General features: G+C 42.0%; 3 protein-coding genes across 3 annotated transcripts; 2 read left to right on the forward strand and 1 right to left on the reverse strand.

The window, feature by feature from the left end:
* Positions 1 to 503: 503 nt before the first annotated feature.
* On the reverse strand, positions 504 to 12597 carry LOC133403604 (mucolipin-1-like). Its single transcript, XM_061678609.1, has 14 exons — positions 12444 to 12597; positions 8551 to 8828; positions 8313 to 8480; positions 8081 to 8237; positions 7006 to 7087; positions 6727 to 6823; positions 5327 to 5426; positions 4846 to 4952; positions 4613 to 4762; positions 4444 to 4545; positions 4245 to 4367; positions 3678 to 3884; positions 3280 to 3410; positions 504 to 2275 (listed from the first exon to the last, which is right to left on the reverse strand). The coding sequence occupies exons 1-14, from the start codon at positions 12472 to 12474 to the stop codon at positions 2239 to 2241; spliced, it is 1770 nt and encodes a 589-aa protein (XP_061534593.1). The 5' UTR covers positions 12475 to 12597; the 3' UTR covers positions 504 to 2238.
* Positions 12598 to 13044: 447 nt separating this feature from the next.
* Positions 13045 to 13438, forward strand: LOC133403608 (EKC/KEOPS complex subunit LAGE3). Its single transcript, XM_061678615.1, has one exon. It carries the CDS (start codon positions 13058 to 13060, stop codon positions 13436 to 13438), a length of 381 nt encoding a protein of 126 aa, XP_061534599.1. The 5' UTR covers positions 13045 to 13057.
* A 1037-nt stretch (positions 13439 to 14475) lies between these two features.
* Positions 14476 to 17794, forward strand: pglyrp2 (peptidoglycan recognition protein 2). Its single transcript, XM_061678610.1, has 3 exons — positions 14476 to 16194; positions 16808 to 17018; positions 17145 to 17794. Exons 1-3 carry the CDS (start codon positions 15351 to 15353, stop codon positions 17446 to 17448), a joined length of 1359 nt encoding a protein of 452 aa, XP_061534594.1. The 5' UTR covers positions 14476 to 15350; the 3' UTR covers positions 17449 to 17794.
* Positions 17795 to 21652: the final 3858 nt, after the last annotated feature.

The raw sequence follows: 21652 nt of genomic DNA on the forward strand, positions 1-21652 counted from the left end.
TAATAAGCAGGGAATAACGTCATCGCTGAAGACAGAATGATTCAATTTCTCTCCTCCGAACAACATCCCGAAAGAAAAAATGCACCGGAGCTGTGTCGACTTACATTACTCATTTGCAATGCAAACATTAGATTGGTCCAAATATCATCCAGATTTTAAGTGGGAAGATGTCTCACTGACGCCCTCTTTGGAAAATTAAGAGGTACTGTAACTAGACTAGCTGTCAGTGATAATCATCAAAATTCTAAAAATTATGGAATGTTTCACTTTGCGCGTGTAGTGAATCTATATAATACTTATTTGTTACGGGTGGTCATGCGAACGTTTCTAACATTTCTCGCGATTTCGAAACTTACGACGAACATGATGGATATGACATCAAAGATGTTCCAGGACACTTTAATCAGCAACGTGTGTGTACGAGATGTCATGTTTCTACTAGTTTACATTTTTCAAGTAGTGATCAAGTGTAGAATATTTGTATTTCAAAAATGACACTGTGGTTAGGGCACATATGGATAATATATAATATATCATTTATGGATACATTTCACACAGGTTTGTTTTTGAATACAAATTAATGAAGGTCATCCGAACGGGAGGCACCTTCGACAATTGTGCGTTTTAGTTGCAATACAAAACATAATATCAAATAGCCGTGATGACGACAAAGGCAGATTTTAAAAAATAAAAATAAAAAATCACGAGGAGGACCACATTAGTGCACAGTACATTGCCATACAAAAATTGACCTATTTGGCTGCTTCAAGTTTGGCTTTCTAAAATGACCAACATTGTTTTCCTGAAGGAATCTCGTGTTGAAATAAGAGCGGTTTCCTTTGTTTGGTAATAATGACCAAATAGCAAGTGCTTCATTAGTCTGTGAGTACAGAATGCAAAATCTACTACAGCAACCTTAATGAAAAAAGGTTACAGTACGCTGCTGGTGCAGCGTACTGTAACTGCAGCATGAGATTCTCAACTGGCAAGTTAAAAAAAAATGTAATAAATAAAATAAAAACAAAAAAGCATTTAATTTGCATCGGGCTTTTGAGGTTGTTTTTTTTTTTTTTTTTTTTTTTAAAACGTAGATTAAATTTTCGTACAGCAGGTACATCTCAATAAATTAAAATAACGCAGAAAAGTGGATTTATTTTAGTAGTAAATTAAAAAAAGCTAAAAATTCACATAGATTCAATAAACAGGAAAATACTGTTTAGAAGGCCATTTCCACCTGATTTTTATATTAAAAAATATTTTGATTGGTTATGTAATAGTCTAATTTCTTGAGATTGTGAGTGCACGCTTTTTGTAAACTGTAAAATACAAGAAGCATCACATTACATTTATTAAAAAAATTATCTTGGGATATTTTCACAGTGAATCTACAGTACACAAGTTTAAATTTTTGAATTGAACTAATGAAGTTTCCCACCATATTGTAATTTATTTAGACACACCTGTATTTACTGTATTGTATTTACTTCACAGGTGAAATTTAGAATTTTGAGACTGGATTATGGCAATATTGTTTGGTTTTCAATTTGCCCCTCCGTTTCTTGTCCTGAAATGTGCTTTGTGTATTTATATGTATTTTTCAAAAAAGATAAAATACATGAAGTCAATTTTTTTTTTTTTAAACAGACAAATTGAGAAGCCCTGTCCGACACTACATTGCGCAATTGTTTTTGTCTGTATCTTGAGTGTGTTTTGATGTATAAATGCTAAAAACAACGAGTTGTGGTCCAGTGAGGTAATCCTCCTTCCTTAATCCATATTTGAAATCCAAAAACTAGGGGGAAAAAAAAGTCTTAAGTGAAGGTTCTGCCTCCACAAAACGTAAGAACACTTAACGGGTACACTCTATAAAGAGGCCATCCCCTCCGAGGCCACAGTCAAACTGGATCCGCCTCAAAGTTTTGTGTGCGTTGATTGGCCTGATAATTGAAATATGCTAACAAACTAGCAGGTGAAAAATCATTTCTTGTGGATGTAAATAAAAAACAACAACAACAACAACACTGAGCTGGCCCGACTTTGTGCCATGAAATAAATACGTGTGCTTTCGTCATCCACAAAGCAGCTTGTTCCTGATGAATTCACGACACGTGCATTCCTCAACGGGAATGTCGGTCCAACTCATTGATTCATCCTTTAGTCAAGTGCTGGTGGGGGTTGGGGGGGGGAAGGGGCTCGTTCCAGTGACGCTGTCCAATGTAATTTGAACCGAGTTCACCCTCAGTTCACCAGCAGGACGTCCTCGTATGTTGTCATTCTGACGGAAATATAAGAACATGGTTTGGACAATCACACAAAACTGGACCAGCTGTTTTATGTCAACAATTTATCTCATAAGGTGTTACAAAGTCACATGCTTAGCACACAAACTTTGACCTGTTCAGGCAGTGTTTTAAAGGAGACATGTTATTGTTATTACGACAGGGGGCGGAGCTAGGGTCATGCCACATCAGTTTGTGCTAGCAAGTTATTTAGGCTAGTAAGCTAGCAAATACTATTGATGAGCCTCTTGTGAAGGTGGTTTGTTTGCGTTGAATCCGTTTAACTTCCGAATATAGTCATTTATGTAACGACATAACGATGAGCGGTGTTGGTACTTTACGGCCGGGGTGTCAAACTCATAGAATACTTAATATAATAAGAAATAACACGAAGTTTTTCCTTTTGTTTTCATGCAAAACAAGTACATTCGGGAAATCTTTAGATTGGATGACATTTTTTTAAATGATTTTACAAAACAATCTCAGATTTCTTTACAGAATTTTGCTTCAGTTTGTCCTCTACACGTGTGCGTAATAACTCATCACAGATCACATGATTGTATTTTAAGGTACAAAACCTTATGTCACAGGTATTGGGGAATGAAAAACACAGTATTGCACAAGAGCTACGAATTATTACCATTTCATTTGCTACAGCAGCAAAATAATTCTTAAAATGATCCTTAGTCCCGACCACCACAATGTTCTATGTATTTATTTATTTTTTTAACTTTCAAAGTCATCATGTAGGCCAGATTGTACCAACTAGCGGGCCGGTTTTGGCCCACTGGCCATACGTTTGACATCTTAGCTTTACCGAATCAGTTTTTTTTTTTTTTTTTTTTTTTTTATTTTTTTTAAATGATCCTCTCCATTGAAAGTGATTTCCTATTTCCGATTTTTTTCATCTCCATTGCCATTTTTGCTGCATTTATTACACTCGCCCTTTTTATGGAGAGGGCGACAATAAAACGGAAAAAAAAACAAAAAGTGTCGTTACCTGTCACAGCAGCAGAAAAAGGAGCACGGCGATGTCTCCACGCCCCTGAACTTGCCGGAGCTCGGCGCATCGGTGCACTCCGCGATGAAGGCGTGCAGGTCTGTTATATGGATGGGCTCCTGGGTTTGATGCTGTACGACAACATCCCGGGCCAGCCAGGTTTTGATACATAATAGAGTTGTAACGTTACAGTTGTGGTCATCTAAAGATCAATTTGCTTCTTTTACAAAACTCATTTGTGGATTCTGAACAAAATTGAATGGCATCATTAGTGAATTGACAATGCTAAACCTAAATCAACACACAATGTCTTATGAATGTTGTTTGAAAATAGATAGGAGCTAAATAAAAATATGCATAACTTAAAGACACCCCAAAAATGACTGAGGCTGGCCTACCTTGATGGCCTCGTAGGCTCCGGTGATGAGCGCGATGAAGAGCGACAGCACCATGTAGATGAAGAGCGAGATGAAGGTGTACAGGTACACTTGGCTGAAGAGCCAAACCAGCATGCTGCTCTCTTGCATTCCCGAGAAGGTCACGAACATGTCGTCGCCGTTGATGAGGGAGAAGAGGCATTCCGACACCATGGACAGCGAGCGGAACTGCGGCAAGACGCATGCAAACATGACCTTACTACCATAAAGCGCTGTAATATTCACACGTTGACGCGCGTGGCTTTAAGCGGCCTGGCCGAGAGATTGACATCAGCGCATTGCGTTGGTTACCACGCGGTTAATCTGCTTGTTAGCATCTGCTCCTTGTGAGTGTCATCATTTTGTGTTTGTCTGCATGTCTCGTTCAATAAACGGCTGAAAGTGCATCGGCGACTGTCACGCTACTTCCTGCCTTCATTCGAGCAGATTCAAATTCAAATCGCGTAACTGGGAAAACCCGTCAGGCGGGTCGCTCGTAAGTCAAGGGAGCACTTTTGAAAAACGAGGTTGAGTTCGAGGGGGCGCTACCTTGACATGGTACGGTCCAAGCACGATCCAGCCGCAGAAGCAGTAACCCAGATAGATGACGGCCACGCAGCAGCAGAAGCGGATCACGTTGGGGAAGGCTGCTCGAAGAGTCACGATCAGGATCTACACGATTACATTCTGGAGATGAATATTCTCAACTTGGAGCAAGTCAGGTAAGAGAAGCGGAATATTGCCTTACGTTGTATTTCTGGAAGAAGGTGAGGTAGCGGATGACCCCCACCCACACCAAGAGGGTGGAGGTCCCTAAGAGGATGCCGCATAGATCATAGGAAGACATGTTCTGTCAAAAGAGAGGGGACAAGATTAGCTCCATGACTTCAGACAGGACGTTGGACATTTTCGCTTACCTTAGACTCAATGCCAATCTTGATGACACTTCCAGTGATGGTGAGGATGTCGCTGACGATGAGGAGGATGTACCAGCCGTTGATGAACTCAAGACGGTCGGCCCAACACACTTTGCGATTTAGGTTCTCCTTAAAGAACTGCACAAACTCCTGACAAAAACACATACACAAAACAAACAGTTAGCTCTGTACAGATTTTTTTTTAAAAAATGTTTTTTTAAGGCAGAGATCACCTGCTGCAGCATGATGCCCCGCACTATGGAGCGCCCGCACAGCAACAACGACAGCGTGCACACGAGCGCCACGGCGACATCGAACGCCACCCGGGTGTAATTCTGAGCTGGCCATTCAAATAGAAAACAAAAAGGGGGTTATCTTTGAATTACTTTGCTGCCTCTTGAAAGTGCCACAATCCCAAAAAAAGAACACTTAGAAAGACAGCACGGTTGCAGATGAAGATAATTAACAAATGGAATGTGAAGCATTAAACAGTTATGCGTCATGATTTCATACTTCGGTGCCATTGTCAGTGTGCTGCCTTCTGGTGTGTGTGTGTGTGTTATACTGCCCCCTTGGCCACCAGGGGGCAGTATAATGAACACATCAGTGGTGCCCAACCACCAGGCCTGAGATAAGGTTAAGTTAGGTTTTGTGGCCTGTGTGTGAAGATGATTTGTATGAGTCTTTTGGTGCGTGCATGTTGATCACGCTCACCCTGTCCAGACACGCTGGGGTCTTTGCACTCCTTTATGGATGCTTGGTTCTCCAGTCGTATCTTTACTTTGCCGCTGTGAGCCTTGTTGTCCAGCACGATCTACGTGACACATGGCAACAGACAAGTCATTTCCTGTACAGTACTACTTTATGAACTGATGAGACATAAGATGTATGTCACTTTATGCTAGGACTTGTTTTTTTTCCCCCCAATTATCTACTATATTTGGTGGATGACCAAAATGTGTACGCTATGTTACGCGTGTGTCACAATACACAGTACTCGTATTATTAAAAATGAAAAAATAAAAAACTTTTTTTCTGAAAAAAATATTAAATAAATTATTATATAGAAAGTGCTCGGCGATATAGTCTAAATTTGATATCATGATTTCTTTCCCCTAATGGCGTTTATTTGATATGACTCGATATCTATTGTATTAAAGTTGATAAATGTATAAAACCGGACCAGACCAAATTGATCTACATTATAAAGCAGAAGGTTTATTTAAGAATCATCAACATCACAAAGAAATAAAACAATGTTCCCTGCAGATATTTCGAAATATAATGATCTCAAAATTAGTGATGCACCAAAATGAAAATTCTTGACGGAAATAAAAGAATAAAACGAACATGAGAAACACAAGGCCGAAAAGCCAAAGCCGAAACAGCCGAAGAAAATATTATATGAGCGTTATTAGTAAAACTGCATTTATGGCTATGACTGCAGAGCTGCCAACCTATAGAAATTCATTTCCAGAACAATTTGTTTGTAAATTATGTCAACAACATTACTGCGGGACAGTTATTGCAGGATATCACGTAATAGGATAAAAACAATTCTGCATACTGTTCAATTGAGCAATCATTACTCTATAATTGCAATGATAATAAATTATAGTATAGTATTATAATAGTTGCTATTTTAATGTATTTCTTAGGGTTTTGGTCTGTTGTAGGTGTACATCACTTAACCCTTAGGTGGCAGCAATGCACTTAAACCTGCCCAATCTGCTGAAACACAAGAAGGAGACGATAAGAAGAAACGTGACATCGTGTGTAGCGAATATAATGCGGTGATCTGTAAATAAAGCAAATTAAAAAACAAATACAAGACCAATTCTTGAGAATGCCACACTGTGCAAAGCCAACCGTCCGGAACAGTCAGCTCAGACAGCGACGGCTGGCCAACTGTCAAACTATTTGCGTGATTTGACAGTCGCTCACACAACGATGCTAGCTAGAAGCTGTTCATGCTAACGTAAACAAACCCCCATGAACACTTTCTATCTCTATGATTTGTTTTGTATTTCAGTATTTTGGAAGCCTGTGAGGAAATAATAGACAAAAATTAAAATGGACAATATATATCTCCATGGAGCAAGTCATCTGCTCACCTTTACATAAAAAGTGTAGCAGTCGGGTATCTCATTGTTGATGATGGTCTGCACGTTGATGGCCTTCAGCTGAAACTCGATTGTGACGTTGATAAACCTTGTGGGGAGAACACAAGGGCTCAAGTTGAGTAACCCGAAAACAATCACGCAATCCACATGGGCGAAAGCGTGCACGCGTCGCACGCGTAATCAAAGTGTCGAACGCCACCAGATAAAATCTATGCCGTGACGGAGGAGGCCGATGGAAGAGTCAAAACCGTGTGAAAAATGAAGCCTTACTTGTGGAACTTGAGTGTAAAGTTCTTGTAGGAGGTGGTGAGCGGAGCGGGGGGCACGGACATAGGGTTCACTCCCACGCAGTCTAGGTAAGTGAGGAAGAGAGGTCCAGTTGAATCAACATGGTGGATAAATTGATGCTCTAACACAGGGGTGTCAAACGGATTTTTGTCGAGGGCCACATTGTCATTTCAATTTGCCTCAGAGGGCCGTTATGATAGTGAAACCAATCCTCACACCGCATCCTATTCTTTTATATGCACAACAAATTGAGGGATAACTAGTTTTAAAATCAGAAGGATAATAGTTTGTTCAACCATTGATCACGTTACTGTAAAAAGAGGATTGGTAGCAGAAAAAGTCTTCAAGAAATGGAGGCAAAACTGAGACGGCTTGGCTGCAACCAGCAGCTGCTGCTGTTTATTCACTGTCAACCGGTTTATACATAAATTGAAGTAAGGTTATTTTAAGGGAAAACAAAACACAGTTTCCGGAATATTTTCTGCCGTTAAGAAATACAAATATAAAAACAATCCTACTATTATATTGATTATCTAATAAATAAATATTACGGGTGCAACGATACATAAAATTCACGGCCCGATACTTTTGTGTCATGGTTTAAAAAATGTTCGGTACAACAAAACTGTAATTTTCAAGTTTCATTTCATTTAGTGTTTGTGTGTGTGTGGGTTTTAAAGAAAAATTGATGGATGGATGGATGGATGGATGGATGGATGGATGCAGGTATGAAGAGGAAGTGGGTATTTATGACTGTACAAATGAAGATTGGCTATGGCTGAGGTCTGTGCGTACCATTTTCATTTCCTCTGTTGCAGTTAACTTAAGCCAACAATGCTAACTCACGTGAGGGAGGAAAATAAGCAGTTATTTAGATTATATAGTCATCAAATGAATGTCTTAACAAAAGGGCAAATTACCTTACAAATGCAATTTGTATCTCACCAGATGTGGCCATCAAGGGATCTTAAACCCAATCAACCGCAAACTCTCACAAGAAATCATATTACAGAACCAGATCAAAACAATGACACACAACGGTGGCTTTGTGTCGCACCTGTGATGATGTGCGGGTCGATGCTGAACGTGTCATTGGCGGGGTCGATGCGGCCCCTCTTGTAGTACTGCTGGCAGAGGGACAGAGCGCTGCCATTCACACCAACGCCGTAGACGTACGCGTAGCGGCCCACGGTGGTCTCCGGCAGGGACAGATACTGGAACCACATGAGCAGAGAAGAGCAGCGGTCATTTCCCCTGCGTAGACGCTACGTGGATTTTTGGGGGTGTACCTGGTCCACAGCATAGAAGATGTGCTCGTAGACGTCCTGTTGCGTGTACACGGCGAAAGAACTGTCTGACGACTCGTCAAAGTCTTTGAGGAAGAGGTACTTGAACGTCATGGTGTTCTCCTCCTTGAAGGTCACCACCACTTGGTTGCTGAGGCCAAACAGCACCAACTGGGGCAACAGAGGGAACAGGCGTGGTCGAAGACGACAGACAATAGGCGGAAAATGAGAGGTTTTGTACCTGTGCTGTGACGATGATGATCTTGAGCAGCTGCAGGATCAGCTTGTAAGGCTTGCGACCCTTGGCGTGGTATTTGTCACACGGGCTCATGAAGAAGTACTTCAGCTTCCTGCGAATGGCCTCCTCGTCTTGATTGGCGCTCACCAAATGGCCCGCCACGGTGGCGGGGAAATGCTGGTTGTTGCGGCTGTTGCTGTGGTTGCTGTCCGGAGGCCCGAGTTCTCCGCCGCTTTCCGTGGAGCCGTAGTGGCTGCCTGAGCCGCCGTGGTTCTTATGTTCTGGGGAAAATGAAAGAAAGGCAATTCCTTAGTGAGAGTGCAGACCTCCGCCAAGGCCTTAATATGGCTCTGAAGTCGGAGTATGTAATATGATCATAGTTAGAAGTGATCTGATGAATTGATTGGATAGATATAAACATCTAAGCACGCCAAATTGCTCCAAACTGCACAATTTAGATCAGAGCCAGATGAAAACAGGTTTAGCATAACAGCGACGGAATGCATGCACGCAGACACATTCCCATAGTTGAAATTAGATTTTTTTTAAATGTCAGCAATATTGAAAATAAAGCGGTGGTCCTTTACGTGGCGGGTTTGTCCAAGCAACTCAGAATGATTTTCTTCAAAAATAACATACCGATGCATTTCAAACCCAACAATGCCCTCTTAAGGACCAAAGTCAGAGACGCAAACTCAGACGCAAACTGTTGTTTATGCAGTGCAGCGTAGTGTAGTGAGGAGTGCAATGAGCTCTACAATGGAGAGACCAAGCAACCCCTACACAAACGCATGGCACAACATAGGCGAGCAGCTTCTTTCGATCCAGAGATATCAATTCCTTTGCATTTCGTAAAACAAGGGCCATTCCTTTGAGCACAACAATGTCCAAATTCCGGATAGGGAGGGCCACTGGTTTGAAAGAAGCTATGTCAAACTAGAGAGGTTCTGCGCCATCACCTATTGTCTGCGTACAACAATGCCCTGAAATCTCTCCCACGAAGATTATCTCAGTGTACACCACGCTAAGAGTAGCCACTTGCGACCAGGTTTGCCACCAGGCAGATGACCGATCGCTTGGGTATGCAGTCGTTTGGAATAATCGTCTTCATCAAACAAGTAGATTCCAGTTAACTCAGTTTAACCATTATGGGTTTATTGACCAGTGGACAATGTTTAGTCTAACCATGAGAGACAATCAATCGCAACATGGCGGGGTAACACGCTATTTTTTAATGAGGTTAGTTATAGTCTTTAGAACTTAACGACATTGTGTGTGAATTCCTGCTCACAAAGAAGGCCACTCATGCTTTATCCGGGTCACATGGTTTTGATCATAAGGCCAGTGAAACAGCAGGGCCATCCAGCACCATCTGGCCTGGCAAAAACAAAAGTCAGAGCCGTCAACACACGAGTTCAGAACAAACCAAATGTGCAGCATTTTCGAATTTCTGGTGTCATCAAGACACACAAACGGCTGATTCAACTTCCTGGATGGAAATGAGAAGCGAGTCACTGAGTGTGAATCACCACTCAGCGCAACTGACTTTCCCGTCCTACTCTGGGCCAAAAGAGAAAGAAACCAAGAGGACAGAGGAGCTAAAAACATGTCTGATCACTCATTAAGAATGAACGTTCTAATTTTCTCGGTGAAAAAATGGGACGCCCCTTACCAGGGGCTGTTTTTGATATGGCCGAAAGGGGCAGTCGCCCAGGGCCCCTATGACCCCCCCCCCATCCCCATTTTAAAGCAGTGCGTGCCATCCATACAGAACAGCAGCGACATGATAACAATGTGGAAAGATGCCAGCTTTTCGAGGCAGCGCGAAAGGGGCTTGATAAGAACGAGCTAAGTGACGGGCTTTTAATGAAGCTGCTGTGTGGCCGTAGAGACAGCCTTTGCGTGCCAGAGGAGAGGACAAGAATCCAAACACTTAAGATTTGTTGCAGACAAAAGGCAACGAGGCCGAGTTGGCGTATATCTCCGATCAGGGGAGCGTGCCGATCGTCGCGCCAGATTGAGATTGGACAAAACAAAACTGGGGCGCACGCCATGCCTTGCAACACACCGTCACTCAAGCGGAGTGTAATCCGCAGGAATATCAGGCTCTTCGGGTTGGTGAGCGTCTGCGGAGCGAGGTCGGGACCGGCGACCCAGCGGCCCGCCTGTCAATCAAAGTGGTCTACGAGCCGCCATCGGCGCCAAACATCTCTCGTCTGGCAGCGACGCCGCCACAGGCCAAACGCTACCTTGCAATTAGACCTGCAATAAAGGAAGTGCCTCGTTAAAAAGCGGTAAGCAGCACTTCCATTTATTTTAATTCTTTTTTATGGATTTTGTGTCACGTTTTAAATGATTAAGAAAGTTAGTGTAAACATCTTTTTAAAAACCTATCACCTAAACAACAAACTTTGTGCGACCAGTCAACACTGTTTGCAGGTGTTGCTTTATTGGTAAACAAAGACAGTATTATAAAAACTCAGTATGATGCAATGCCAATGCAGTTATATAAATGAATACCTAAAACTTTGAACAACAGCCCTCAATCTTCTTCGGCTTTTGAAAAATAATTGAATAATACGTTCATTATTGTTTTTATGAATAGTCGTATTTAGTTATTGCTTGTACTCCCCCCAGGTACAGTTCTTATCTTGGATCACATTAGATTATGAGGATGTGCTAAACAAATGATGCGAGTGACTCACCTGATGGGCCAAGCCGAAAGTCACAAAACCAACATGAACAACCAAATGATGTGAGTGCAAATAAAACAAAAGAAAAATCCATTGGAATCTACAGTTGTCCACATAGTCAAGTACTGTATGCACTGTATGGTCGTCGTCCCCCCCCCCAAAAAAAAAAAAAAGTTTTGTAAAATCTCCAAAATAGTTAAATATTTTGTCGTTAAAAATGTGAATTAAAATGTAAAAAATATATATATTAATTAAAAAGCAAAAGTATAAAAAAATGGTATTTCAAGGGATCACATGCACCTGTTTTATATCTTCAAAGAATTCATTTGTTTCACTAATCAATCCAAATCCACACACACCAGTTCACAAGATATAAAGTAAAAAGTTAGAAAGGGTTGGAAAACAGCACATTCGTGTATGTGCATTTAAAAAAATACACATTTTTTTTGTAATTAAAATGTACAAAATAACATTTTGCAATATAAAATAACTAAACCTAATTCAAATGTAAACAAATTTAAATGGTAGTTTAAAAAAGTTACTATAGAATGTGGCATTAATGTGATATCACCAATTAATTCCTTGGTTTCAATAATTAAAACAAAATAACAGATTCCACATTATTATATATATATATATATATATATATATATATATATATATATATTATATATGACCTAAGAGAAGCAGTTTGGGGGAAAAAAAAAAGATTTTACTTTTAAATGTTTGCTTGGTGCCATGGACTAATATGAGGTCTTTGCAGTACCATATAAATTTAAACTGGGAAAGGTTGCTCGACAGAATGGATTAACATTAGAGGTCATTGCAGTACCTCACAACTTCTCAATGTCAACTTTAACTACGAAAACTTGACCAGTTTAGCAAGGAAATACAAATAAATCCAGTGTATCAACACTTGATTACGGGGTGGATGAATTAAAGCATTGCCTCTATGATGGCAGATATGTTTTGGCGACACCTAACTCATGTTATCCAGAAGGTGACTTAGCGAAAAGGACCAACAAGAGCTGCCCACAGTATTGTTGCCGACTGAACAAAACGCCGCGACACATTAAGAGACGAGCTAGGACAGAAAATAGGACTATAACTGTACTGTATGTACAGTAATAGATAGTATATTAGCATGAAAACAATGGGGGGGAATAAAAAACGAGGAACTAAGAGCTGTGTGTATTACCTTACCTGGGCTGTCATGTTGTTCTGTCGCTGACATGTTTATGTTTTTAAAAAATCTATATGTTTAAAGTCCGCTGGCTAAAACAGAGAGTTGTTTACTCTTCGAAGTGTGTTTATCCCAGTTTGTGACAAGAGTCTGCTGGGCGACTCGTTTCCGGTCTCGGGGTCACCACGTGACCAAAGCGGAAGTTACCGGCAAGGAGACTACAAGAAGATCATAGATACGTCTGCGCTTTGCAGCAACAGGGCTAATTGACGTGCCTGCGTGGCGGCCATGTTGGAGAGGTCGACGTTCCCATAGGAAACAATGAATGGACACTAAAATTACTTACTGTGTACTGTTTTGTCTATGTGGAAGCGTATGCTACCAATACACAACGTTTGAAAAAAATATGTGAAAGAGACTCCCAGTTGTCGTAATTGTACACGGTTTTACGCAACCATATGCAGCACAATGCTCCGGCATCCATGGTCTTTTGATTTTCTTGCCGTCCACACATACAAAATACGCTGACGACTTTGACCTCCCTAGCTTGGCGTCGCCGTCGGCACAGAGTTCAAAATGGGCGTGTCCTATCTACCTATACATGTCTATGACGAAGACTCACATAGCAAACAACATGGCGGCGCCTGAAAGCGACGAGCGAGCCAGCAAACTCGAATTCTCTCTGGACGTTCCGTTCCCGTCGTCACGCGAGGCCGCCGTCGCTCTGCACTCGCTGAGTCCCGACCGCGAGCCCCGACGCGGAGGCGTCCACAAGCGGCTGACGCTCGTCGGAAGCGTCTTGACAGCCAAGTGGCGCGCCGACGAAGCTCGCGTCCTGCGGGTGTCCGTCAACTCCTTCCTGGAGCACCTTGGTCTCGTCCTGGAAACCATGCACGCGTTCCCCACCGAAGAACAAGTCTGCGAGGATCACGACCAGTCTCCTCACACTCGGCCTCGTCGTCTTGATCAAAGTGGACCTTCAAACGGCACACCAGAGCTGGCTGGCCCTTGTTGACAATGTGACCAATCAAATGCTTTATTTGAAGTAAACGACGCTGACACCAAAATAATTAGTTCCACGGATGACCACGTCACTATCAATTTTATTGTTATTATTAGACAGAGATACATTGACTTGCAAGTTTTTCCAGTTACGAGCCACAGTGGCCGTTTATTCAGCGGGACAAAGAGAACACTCACCATGTACCTGCTGTAGGCCACAACCCACACCCAGAGGCTCACGCGCAGACGCACCGGCCAACCAGGAGGAAAATGATTGGTGTTGAAAATTTGATACAATGCTTGGGGGACTTTTATATTCATTTACACACGTGAATACAATTGTTGTTAATGACATAAAAGTGGTCACAGAAATAACTTGAAGCTGACAAAAGTAATAATAAAAACTGGATGAATATTAACCAATGAAAATCAGACATTGCTTTTGAATTATGGTTGAACCGATTAAAAACAAAACAAACAAAAAAAATATATATATATTTGTGTATATATATATATATATACTTTAAAACTATGAAAACTGAACATAATAATATGAATCACATTAATAATCATCGTCGTTAGTTTAAAGAGATAAAGAAAACAGACATTAAAATTTGGAATCTGAATAAACGGCATAAAAAGAAAACAAGCGGATTAAAACTTGTCAAAACGCCACAATCAGGACGGACGAACGGTAATGATGGATTTTCACTTGATGATTGACGATGTCGTGACCTTTGCACCTCGCGCGGGGGGGGGGGGGGGGGGGTCGCTGTTTTGCTCCCGATGCAACGTTCTGTGGGCTGAATCAATATTTGTAGCTGTGTGCTCGTCCTTACGGGCACAAGTGCACGCAACACACACGTTGAGTCAGCCTACTCAGCTTGGGAACAACATCAAATTTGAAAAGAGGCCGCATGCCTTTACTTCCGTCTTCCTCACTGGCGTTCTGGGTCATCTTTTGTTCATTTCAGCCGCGATGGCGTCTTTTCGAGTGTCGCTCTTCGTGTTGGCGTCATCCTACTGCTTCGCTTTAATGTCAAGCGGGCCGGCAGGTACGTTTCGGATTTCCGCCACGTACCGTGTTATTGCCTTTACGAATTGCAAACGCACATGCAGAAAATAAAACAGGAGGAGTGCAGTTGGTATGTGAGTATTAAAAAAAAAAAAAAAAAAAAAAAAAACAAGATGAATACGAGACCAACTGTGTGAAACAAAATGGTTGTTCCAGATTCATTTGCAATTTTGGCGTAAATTTAATAGCTTTGTGTTAAACTAAACAGGCCCAGATTTCACACTAAGTTTGTCATTATTTCAGTATACAGTACTGGATATACTTTTAGTTTTTTTTCTATTTAGTGAGCTTTTTCTAATGTAAAATATTTGCATGGGCCCAAAGAAAAGAGATTTGGAAACACTGATCGAGAGGACAATGTGTTTCGCCCATCTCAGACCTCTGTTAATATTATTCCTGCAACAATACTGTTGTGCAATTGCGCAATCAATGGATTGTTGGCCTTTACGTTTTTTTTTTTTTCTTCTGAATGCAAAAAATGTGTGCATATTGTTGGTATTTGGTTTCAGGAATGGTTGAGAGGTCACATTTCATCGCATGTTAACACATTTTTTTTTTTTTTTTTTTTTTATCGTAATCTAATTAAGTAATCACACAAATTTTATGCATCGATAACATTCAAATGGAATGACGTCCAGTGACTACAGCACAGTTCTACGTTACTCTTGAGTAACAACTGCCGAACTGGCTTGACATGGGTGATAAAGAGTGACCTTTTATTTTGTTACAGTCTCTGACCAGACAATAAAAAAAGAAGAAAAAAAAAAAAGGATCTTTGATTTGATACGCAGGAGGTGAGAAGTGACTTGCATTCTCCTCTTCTCCGCTGTTAGGTGTCCACCTGCGGAGTATGCACAACTTCATCCATGCGGTGCAGCAGGTGGAAGAGTCCAACCCGGGTCTGTCCCCCTTGGCGCTGGTCAGGGCCCTGCGCAGGACCGCCGGCCACGACGACGCCATGACGATCCACTTCCTGGGTGCTTCTAATTACCTCACAGACGCCGTGGGGCTAGAGACGGCCATCCTCAACGCCTCGTCCTTCAGCTTTTTTGACAAGGCCGTCCACCACATCGTGACAGACAGCGGCGAGGAGCGAGGCGTGGCGCTCGCCCCGGACGGCACCACGGTCGCCCTGGCGCCTTTGCTTCTGGGGATCGAATCTGGACTCAAAGCCAAGCAGGAAGCGACCTCGGCCGTCGGGCTCTTTCCGCTCACCTTGGGAAGGACGCTCGGGTTATCCTTCCTCAGCCTCCAGGACATCCCGGTGTCTCATCGCCTGGGGCCCGACGGGTGCTGGGACAGTGTGGAGCGCCCCAAGGTGTTCAAACTGTCTTGGCCCGCCACCCTGGCCACCGACGCAGTTATTCACGGCGGTATGGATGGCGTAATACTGGGCACGGGTATCAGCCAACTACCCAAATCGGACGAGCCGCACGCTCTTAGTGAGATCCTGAAGGAATATTATAGTTTTACCCTGCATGCGGGCCAGGGTCTCGATACCTTGTCCAGACACGTTAGTCCAACGCGAAGGGAGCTCTCTCGATCTATTCTGGAGCCGCTTGACCTCCAGGTGGAGGTGATGGACACGCTCGCACTGGTCTGGGGGTTGGAGAAGACTGAGTGGATCGCTCTGGACAGTGGAGTCAACAAGGCAGTGAAGGAAGGACTAGAGGCATTTGTGCACAAGTACTGGGGTAAGTCACTACATTATCCCTTGAGATCAAACCAAACCCGTACCCTAACCTTGACCTTAACACTAACCTAAGACCTAACCCTAACCCTCTTAATTCAGGTTCCACTTATTCTATCTCCTCTCCCTTTTTCTAAATCTTAACCCAACCCAGCGTTTTCCTTTTCCAACCCTAACTAGACCTCCTCGTCCCCCCCACCTTCCCGTTGTTTTCCCTTCCAGCCCTAATCAAAAATGTCTCTCATTTTTTTCCCCCATTTAGTTTTCCATTAAGAATTTCCCTGGACCCCCATCCGCCTCCCCCTTTCTTCCTTTCTACCCTCTCCTGATATTATCCTAACCCATCTTCCCCCCTCATAACCGTAACCCCAAAAAATAAACCAAAAAAAGTTTTATTTTATTATTATTTTTTTTTAAAAAGGATTTACAATGTATAGTTGCCCCTCACATTTATGGACCTTTGTTGATCAGTGAAAATGTAACTAATGACTAAGCACCATTTTTTATTTTTTTTATTTTTTTTTTAAAGCTACCCACCTTCTGCAGCATCTTACACCTTGCAGTCTTACGAAAATACAAATAAAACCCAAAACACAAACGGCCTTTTTTTCCTGCAGATTGTCCTCAAATCATCTCTCGCTGCCAGTGGAGGGCGAAGGCTCCCAAGGAAACCCCCACCCCGCTGTCTTTGCCCCTGGGCTTTGTCTACGTTCACCACACCTACGAGCCCTCGCAGCCCTGCCTGTCCTTCCCAGCGTGCTCCCAGGACATGCGAGCCATGCAGCGCTTCCACCAGGACGTCCGCAACTGGAGCGATATCGGATACAGGTGACACGATTTTTACCTTTGACTATTTTGTCTTTTATTTAATTTTTTTTCATAACAGCGCCATTGCCATTGCGAGTAGTTTGCGTGAAACACGCCTGTTCATGTTCCCGCGTCCTGTCCCGTCAGCTTCGTGGTGGGCTCGGACGGTTACGTCTACGAAGGCCGGGGCTGGAACCTCCTCGGCACGCACACGCGAGGACACAACAACCTCGGCTACGGCGTGTCGGTCATTGGCGACTACACGTCCGCTCTTCCGTCGCGTCACGCCACGGACCTTCTACGCCATCGCTTGACACGCTGCGCGGTGGACGGAAGGAGGCTCGTGGCCAACTACACCGTCCGTGGCCACAGGCAGATGGTCAACTACACTTCCTGCCCCGGGGACGCCTTCTTTTCTGAAATAACGCGCTGGGACCATTTCAGACACTGACATTTTTGGTTACACTGCTCATGAGACCACACAACGGACTCGTGGCCATTCCCTTATGGCAAATTTCAACTCCAAAAGAAACCAAATTCATCATGACCAATAGGTTTTTTTCCGCAGCATACGAATTGGATTTTGCTGGCATTTTTTGAGTTTCATCCGTTTTTAACTGGTTTAAAGTACAGTGGACCCCCACGATTCGCGTGGGATTGGGGCCGCGAATAGCCAAACTCCACGGATAATTGATGCCCTTTATAGTGGTATTAGAAATACAACCCCAATTCCAATGAAGTTGGGACGCTGTGTTAAACATACATAAAAACAGAATACAATGATTTGCAAATCATGTTCGACCTATATTTAATTGAATACACTACAAAGACAAGATATTTAATGTTCAAACTGATCAACTTGATTGTTTTTAGCAAATAATCATTAACTTGGAATTTTATGGCTGCAACATGTTCCAAAAAAGCTGGGACAGGCTCATGTTTACCACTGTGTTACATCACCTTTTCTTTTAACAACATTCAATCAACGTTTGGGAACTGAGGACAATAATTGTTGAAGCTTTGTAGGTGGCATTCTTTCCCATTCTTGCCTGATGTACAGCTTCAGCTGTTCAACAGTCCGGGGGCAGGCCAGTCTAGTACCCGCATTCTTTTACTACGAAGCCACGCGGTTGTAAGACTTGCAGAATGTGGTTTGGCATTGTCCTGCTGAAATAAGCAGGGGCGTCTATGAAAAAAACGTTGCTTGGATGGCAGCATATGTTTCTCCAAAACCTGTATGTACCTTTCAGCATTAATGGTGCCTTCACAGATGCACAAACACAGCCCCATACCATCACAGATGCTGGCTTTTGAACTTTGCGTCCATAACACTTTGCATTATTTTCCTCTTTGGCCCGGAGGACACGATGTCCACCATTTCCAAAAACAATTGGACTCGTTGGACGATAGAACACTTTTCCACTTTGCGTCAGTCCATCTTAGATGAGCTCGGGCCCAGAGAAGCCGGCGGCGTTTCTGGGTGGTGTTGATAAATGGCTTTTGCTTTGCATAGTAGAGTTTCAAGTTACACTTACGGATGTAGCGCCGAACTGTATTTACTGACATTGGTTTTCTGAAGTGTTCCTGAGCCCATGTGGTGATATCCTTTACACATTGATGTCGGTTTTTGATGCAGTGCCGCCTGAGGGATCGAAGGTCACGGGCATTCGATGTTGCCGCTTACATGCAGTGATTTCTCCAGATTCTCTGAACCTTTTGATGATATTATGGACTGTAGATGATGAAATCCCTAAATTCCTTGCAATTGTACGTTGAGGAACATTGTCCTTAAACTTTTTGACCATTTTCTCACGCACTTGTTCACAAAGAGGTGAACCTCGCCCCATCGTTGCTTGTGAATGAGTGAGAAATTCAGGGAAGCTCCTTTTCTACCCAATCATGGCACCCACCTGTTCCCAATTAGCCTGTTCACCTGTGGGATGTTCCAAACAGGTGTCTGATGAGCATTCCTCAACTTTCTCAGTCTTTTTTGCCGCCTGTCCCAACTTTTATGGAACGTGTTGCAGCCATAAAATTCCAAGTTAATGATTATTTGCTAAAAACAATCAAGTTGATCAGTTTGAACATTAAATATCTTGTCTTTGTAGTGTATTCAATTAAATATAGGTCGAACATGATTTGCAAATCATTATATTCAGTTTTTATTTATGTTTAACACAACATCCCAACTTTGGAATTGGGGTTGTATATATATATATATATATATATATATATATATATATATATATATATTTTTTTTTTTTTAACTAAAAAATATTCTTGAATAAGCGAGGATAAACCACCAGTAAGGATTTTCAGGTTTGGTTCCCCCCCCAAAAAGAGGGAAAAAAATTTAAAAATGGAATAAAAATATAATCTTCAAATATGCGGGGGGTCCATAGTACAGTGGTACCTTGATTAAAGAGTTTAATTTGTTCTGTAACTTTTTTTCAATGTGTTAAATATATTGTAGAAGTTAGCATTTATTTGCTTAGCTTGCATTAGTATTATGGACGATTTTGAGAAAGGAAGATGTCTCGCCTTCAAGAAGAGGACTCAGCAGGAATCATCCGATGGAAGGGCGCCTTGACCAAGGACGTGGTCGGGGACGTGGCCGGTGTTGGTCCCATGTCTTCACCTTGAAACCCTACCCTTAGTGTGTTGTGTCTTGCACGTTATGTCTTGTAAAACCTCCCTATTTCAAATAAATACAGGAGCGAAGGGAGAGATTGTTTAGAGCGTGTTGAGAGGCTGTAATCTGAACAATCTCCCATACGGGAGAAAAAAAAAAACGATTTATTTTTTTAGGAAAAAGGATTAGAGAGTGAGTGAATTGCACGACGAAGAAGTCTGCGGCAGAATAAACCTTGTGTAATACTAGTCACTGGCAGGTAAAAGAGGGACGGCAGAGTCCGACAAATTCTGCGAGGACGGCGGAGTCCTGTACGTACTTAAATTCCGTGTTTTGTGTGTTTGTAAAAATGTTACTCGTATCGTGTGAATGTGTAAAAGTATGAATGTATAAGACTGGATTGTAAGTGGCAACTGGGTTTGGAAGCAGATGCAAGAATCCTCCGCCCCGTGTGGGTAGAAGCTTGAGGATTACCAAAACCCAGACATTCATTTTCACCCTGTCATTTTGAATAAAGTCAGTATTTTGGTCACTCTAGGTGCAAATAAACTGACTTCCAAATTCACAAAATGGGAAAAAATAACAGTAAAACGGATCCAAAAGAACGCCTAACGTGTAAAGATTGAAAATATGTTCAACTCCAAAACCCTTCCAAAATAAAACATTTAAACACGTGGATAACCAAATACGGTTTCGCTGGCCAGCGAAATTCGCAAAAATGTGATCAACTTCGAAACGAAATAAAGTGTCGACACAAAAATAATATCTCATAAATAGAAAAAGAGGGATATGACGACTTACTCTTCTGGCTAAACATGGCGTCGAAAAGAGAAAAAAAACATTGAATTGGAACTATTTTGGTCTATAGGACCTGAACTAATGAGGATGGGAAGAGATGGCTTATTCCAACTAGGACTTGTACTCATTCCATCATCAAATGGAAATATCGTGGTGAAACGAAAACATGAATTAAAAAGAGAGGACCTCTACGTGACACTGGAAAGCAGAGAAATCACATTCTATTAAGCAATCCATATCTCAGACAAACCACCGTTAAACATAGGAAAAGCCCTGTAGTCTGCAGCCTTGCACCTTATCACGGAAGTAGAAGACAATAAAAAAGGTGATGAGCTGCATGTAACGAAAACACACGAGGGCCACACCCACGATATGAAGAAAAAAAAAAAGTTACGACATGCGACACCTGATAAAATTACTGTAGATTATCTGTACTCAGACAATGAAGCAAAGGTCGCGGCAGGAATTATTTTACCAGACAAATTCAAGGAACTGTATAAAAATGCAAGTGTCCCACACATTTCATTGTGCAACGATTATGAGTCACAGTGGAAACATATGGGAACATTAGTAAACCAAGGACAGGAGACAGATGATTGGCAGCAAATAGAAAACAAAGCGGAATACAGTGCATCAACTGGCCTAATTAGGAAGGCGATGTTTTGGACAATGCGGGGTGATGAAGGGAAACACGTGCATCCTGTTTGATTAGATCAAATGATCCTCATTGAAATTGATGGGGAAAATATTAAAACAAGTTCCAAAGAAATGATGGTCAACAGGACCATTTGATGCAGGCCTTATTAAATGTATATTTAAAAAGGCCTACATCAAATGGTCCTGTTGACCATAATGTATATACAAATATTTGAATGTTATGATTTAGCCCTCTGCATAGCAACAAGCAGTCAACAGTCAGAGTCATTTAGTGCCATACTGCTGGGATAAAGTTATGGAATTTTATAAGTAATCAGGGATCTGATACATTAAAAACAATACATTAGTAATCTGATGAAATAAAAACATATATTGGTCGGTGCTGCACTAATGCGATACACAAAAAGATTATTTGTCAGTTGCGGGTGGGACAATGGCTTACTAAAAAGGAAAGTGAAAGTCAGACTGAACTCATGTCATGTTTCCTGAAGTTATGGCTTTCTCTTGCCATGCTTTGACTTTCTCCACATAATATCTGGATTATTATTTGAATTTTTATGATACAATT

The sequence above is a fragment of the Phycodurus eques genome, chromosome 6, assembly GCF_024500275.1.
Source record: "Phycodurus eques isolate BA_2022a chromosome 6, UOR_Pequ_1.1, whole genome shotgun sequence".
Classification (NCBI taxonomy): domain Eukaryota; kingdom Metazoa; phylum Chordata; class Actinopteri; order Syngnathiformes; family Syngnathidae; genus Phycodurus; species Phycodurus eques.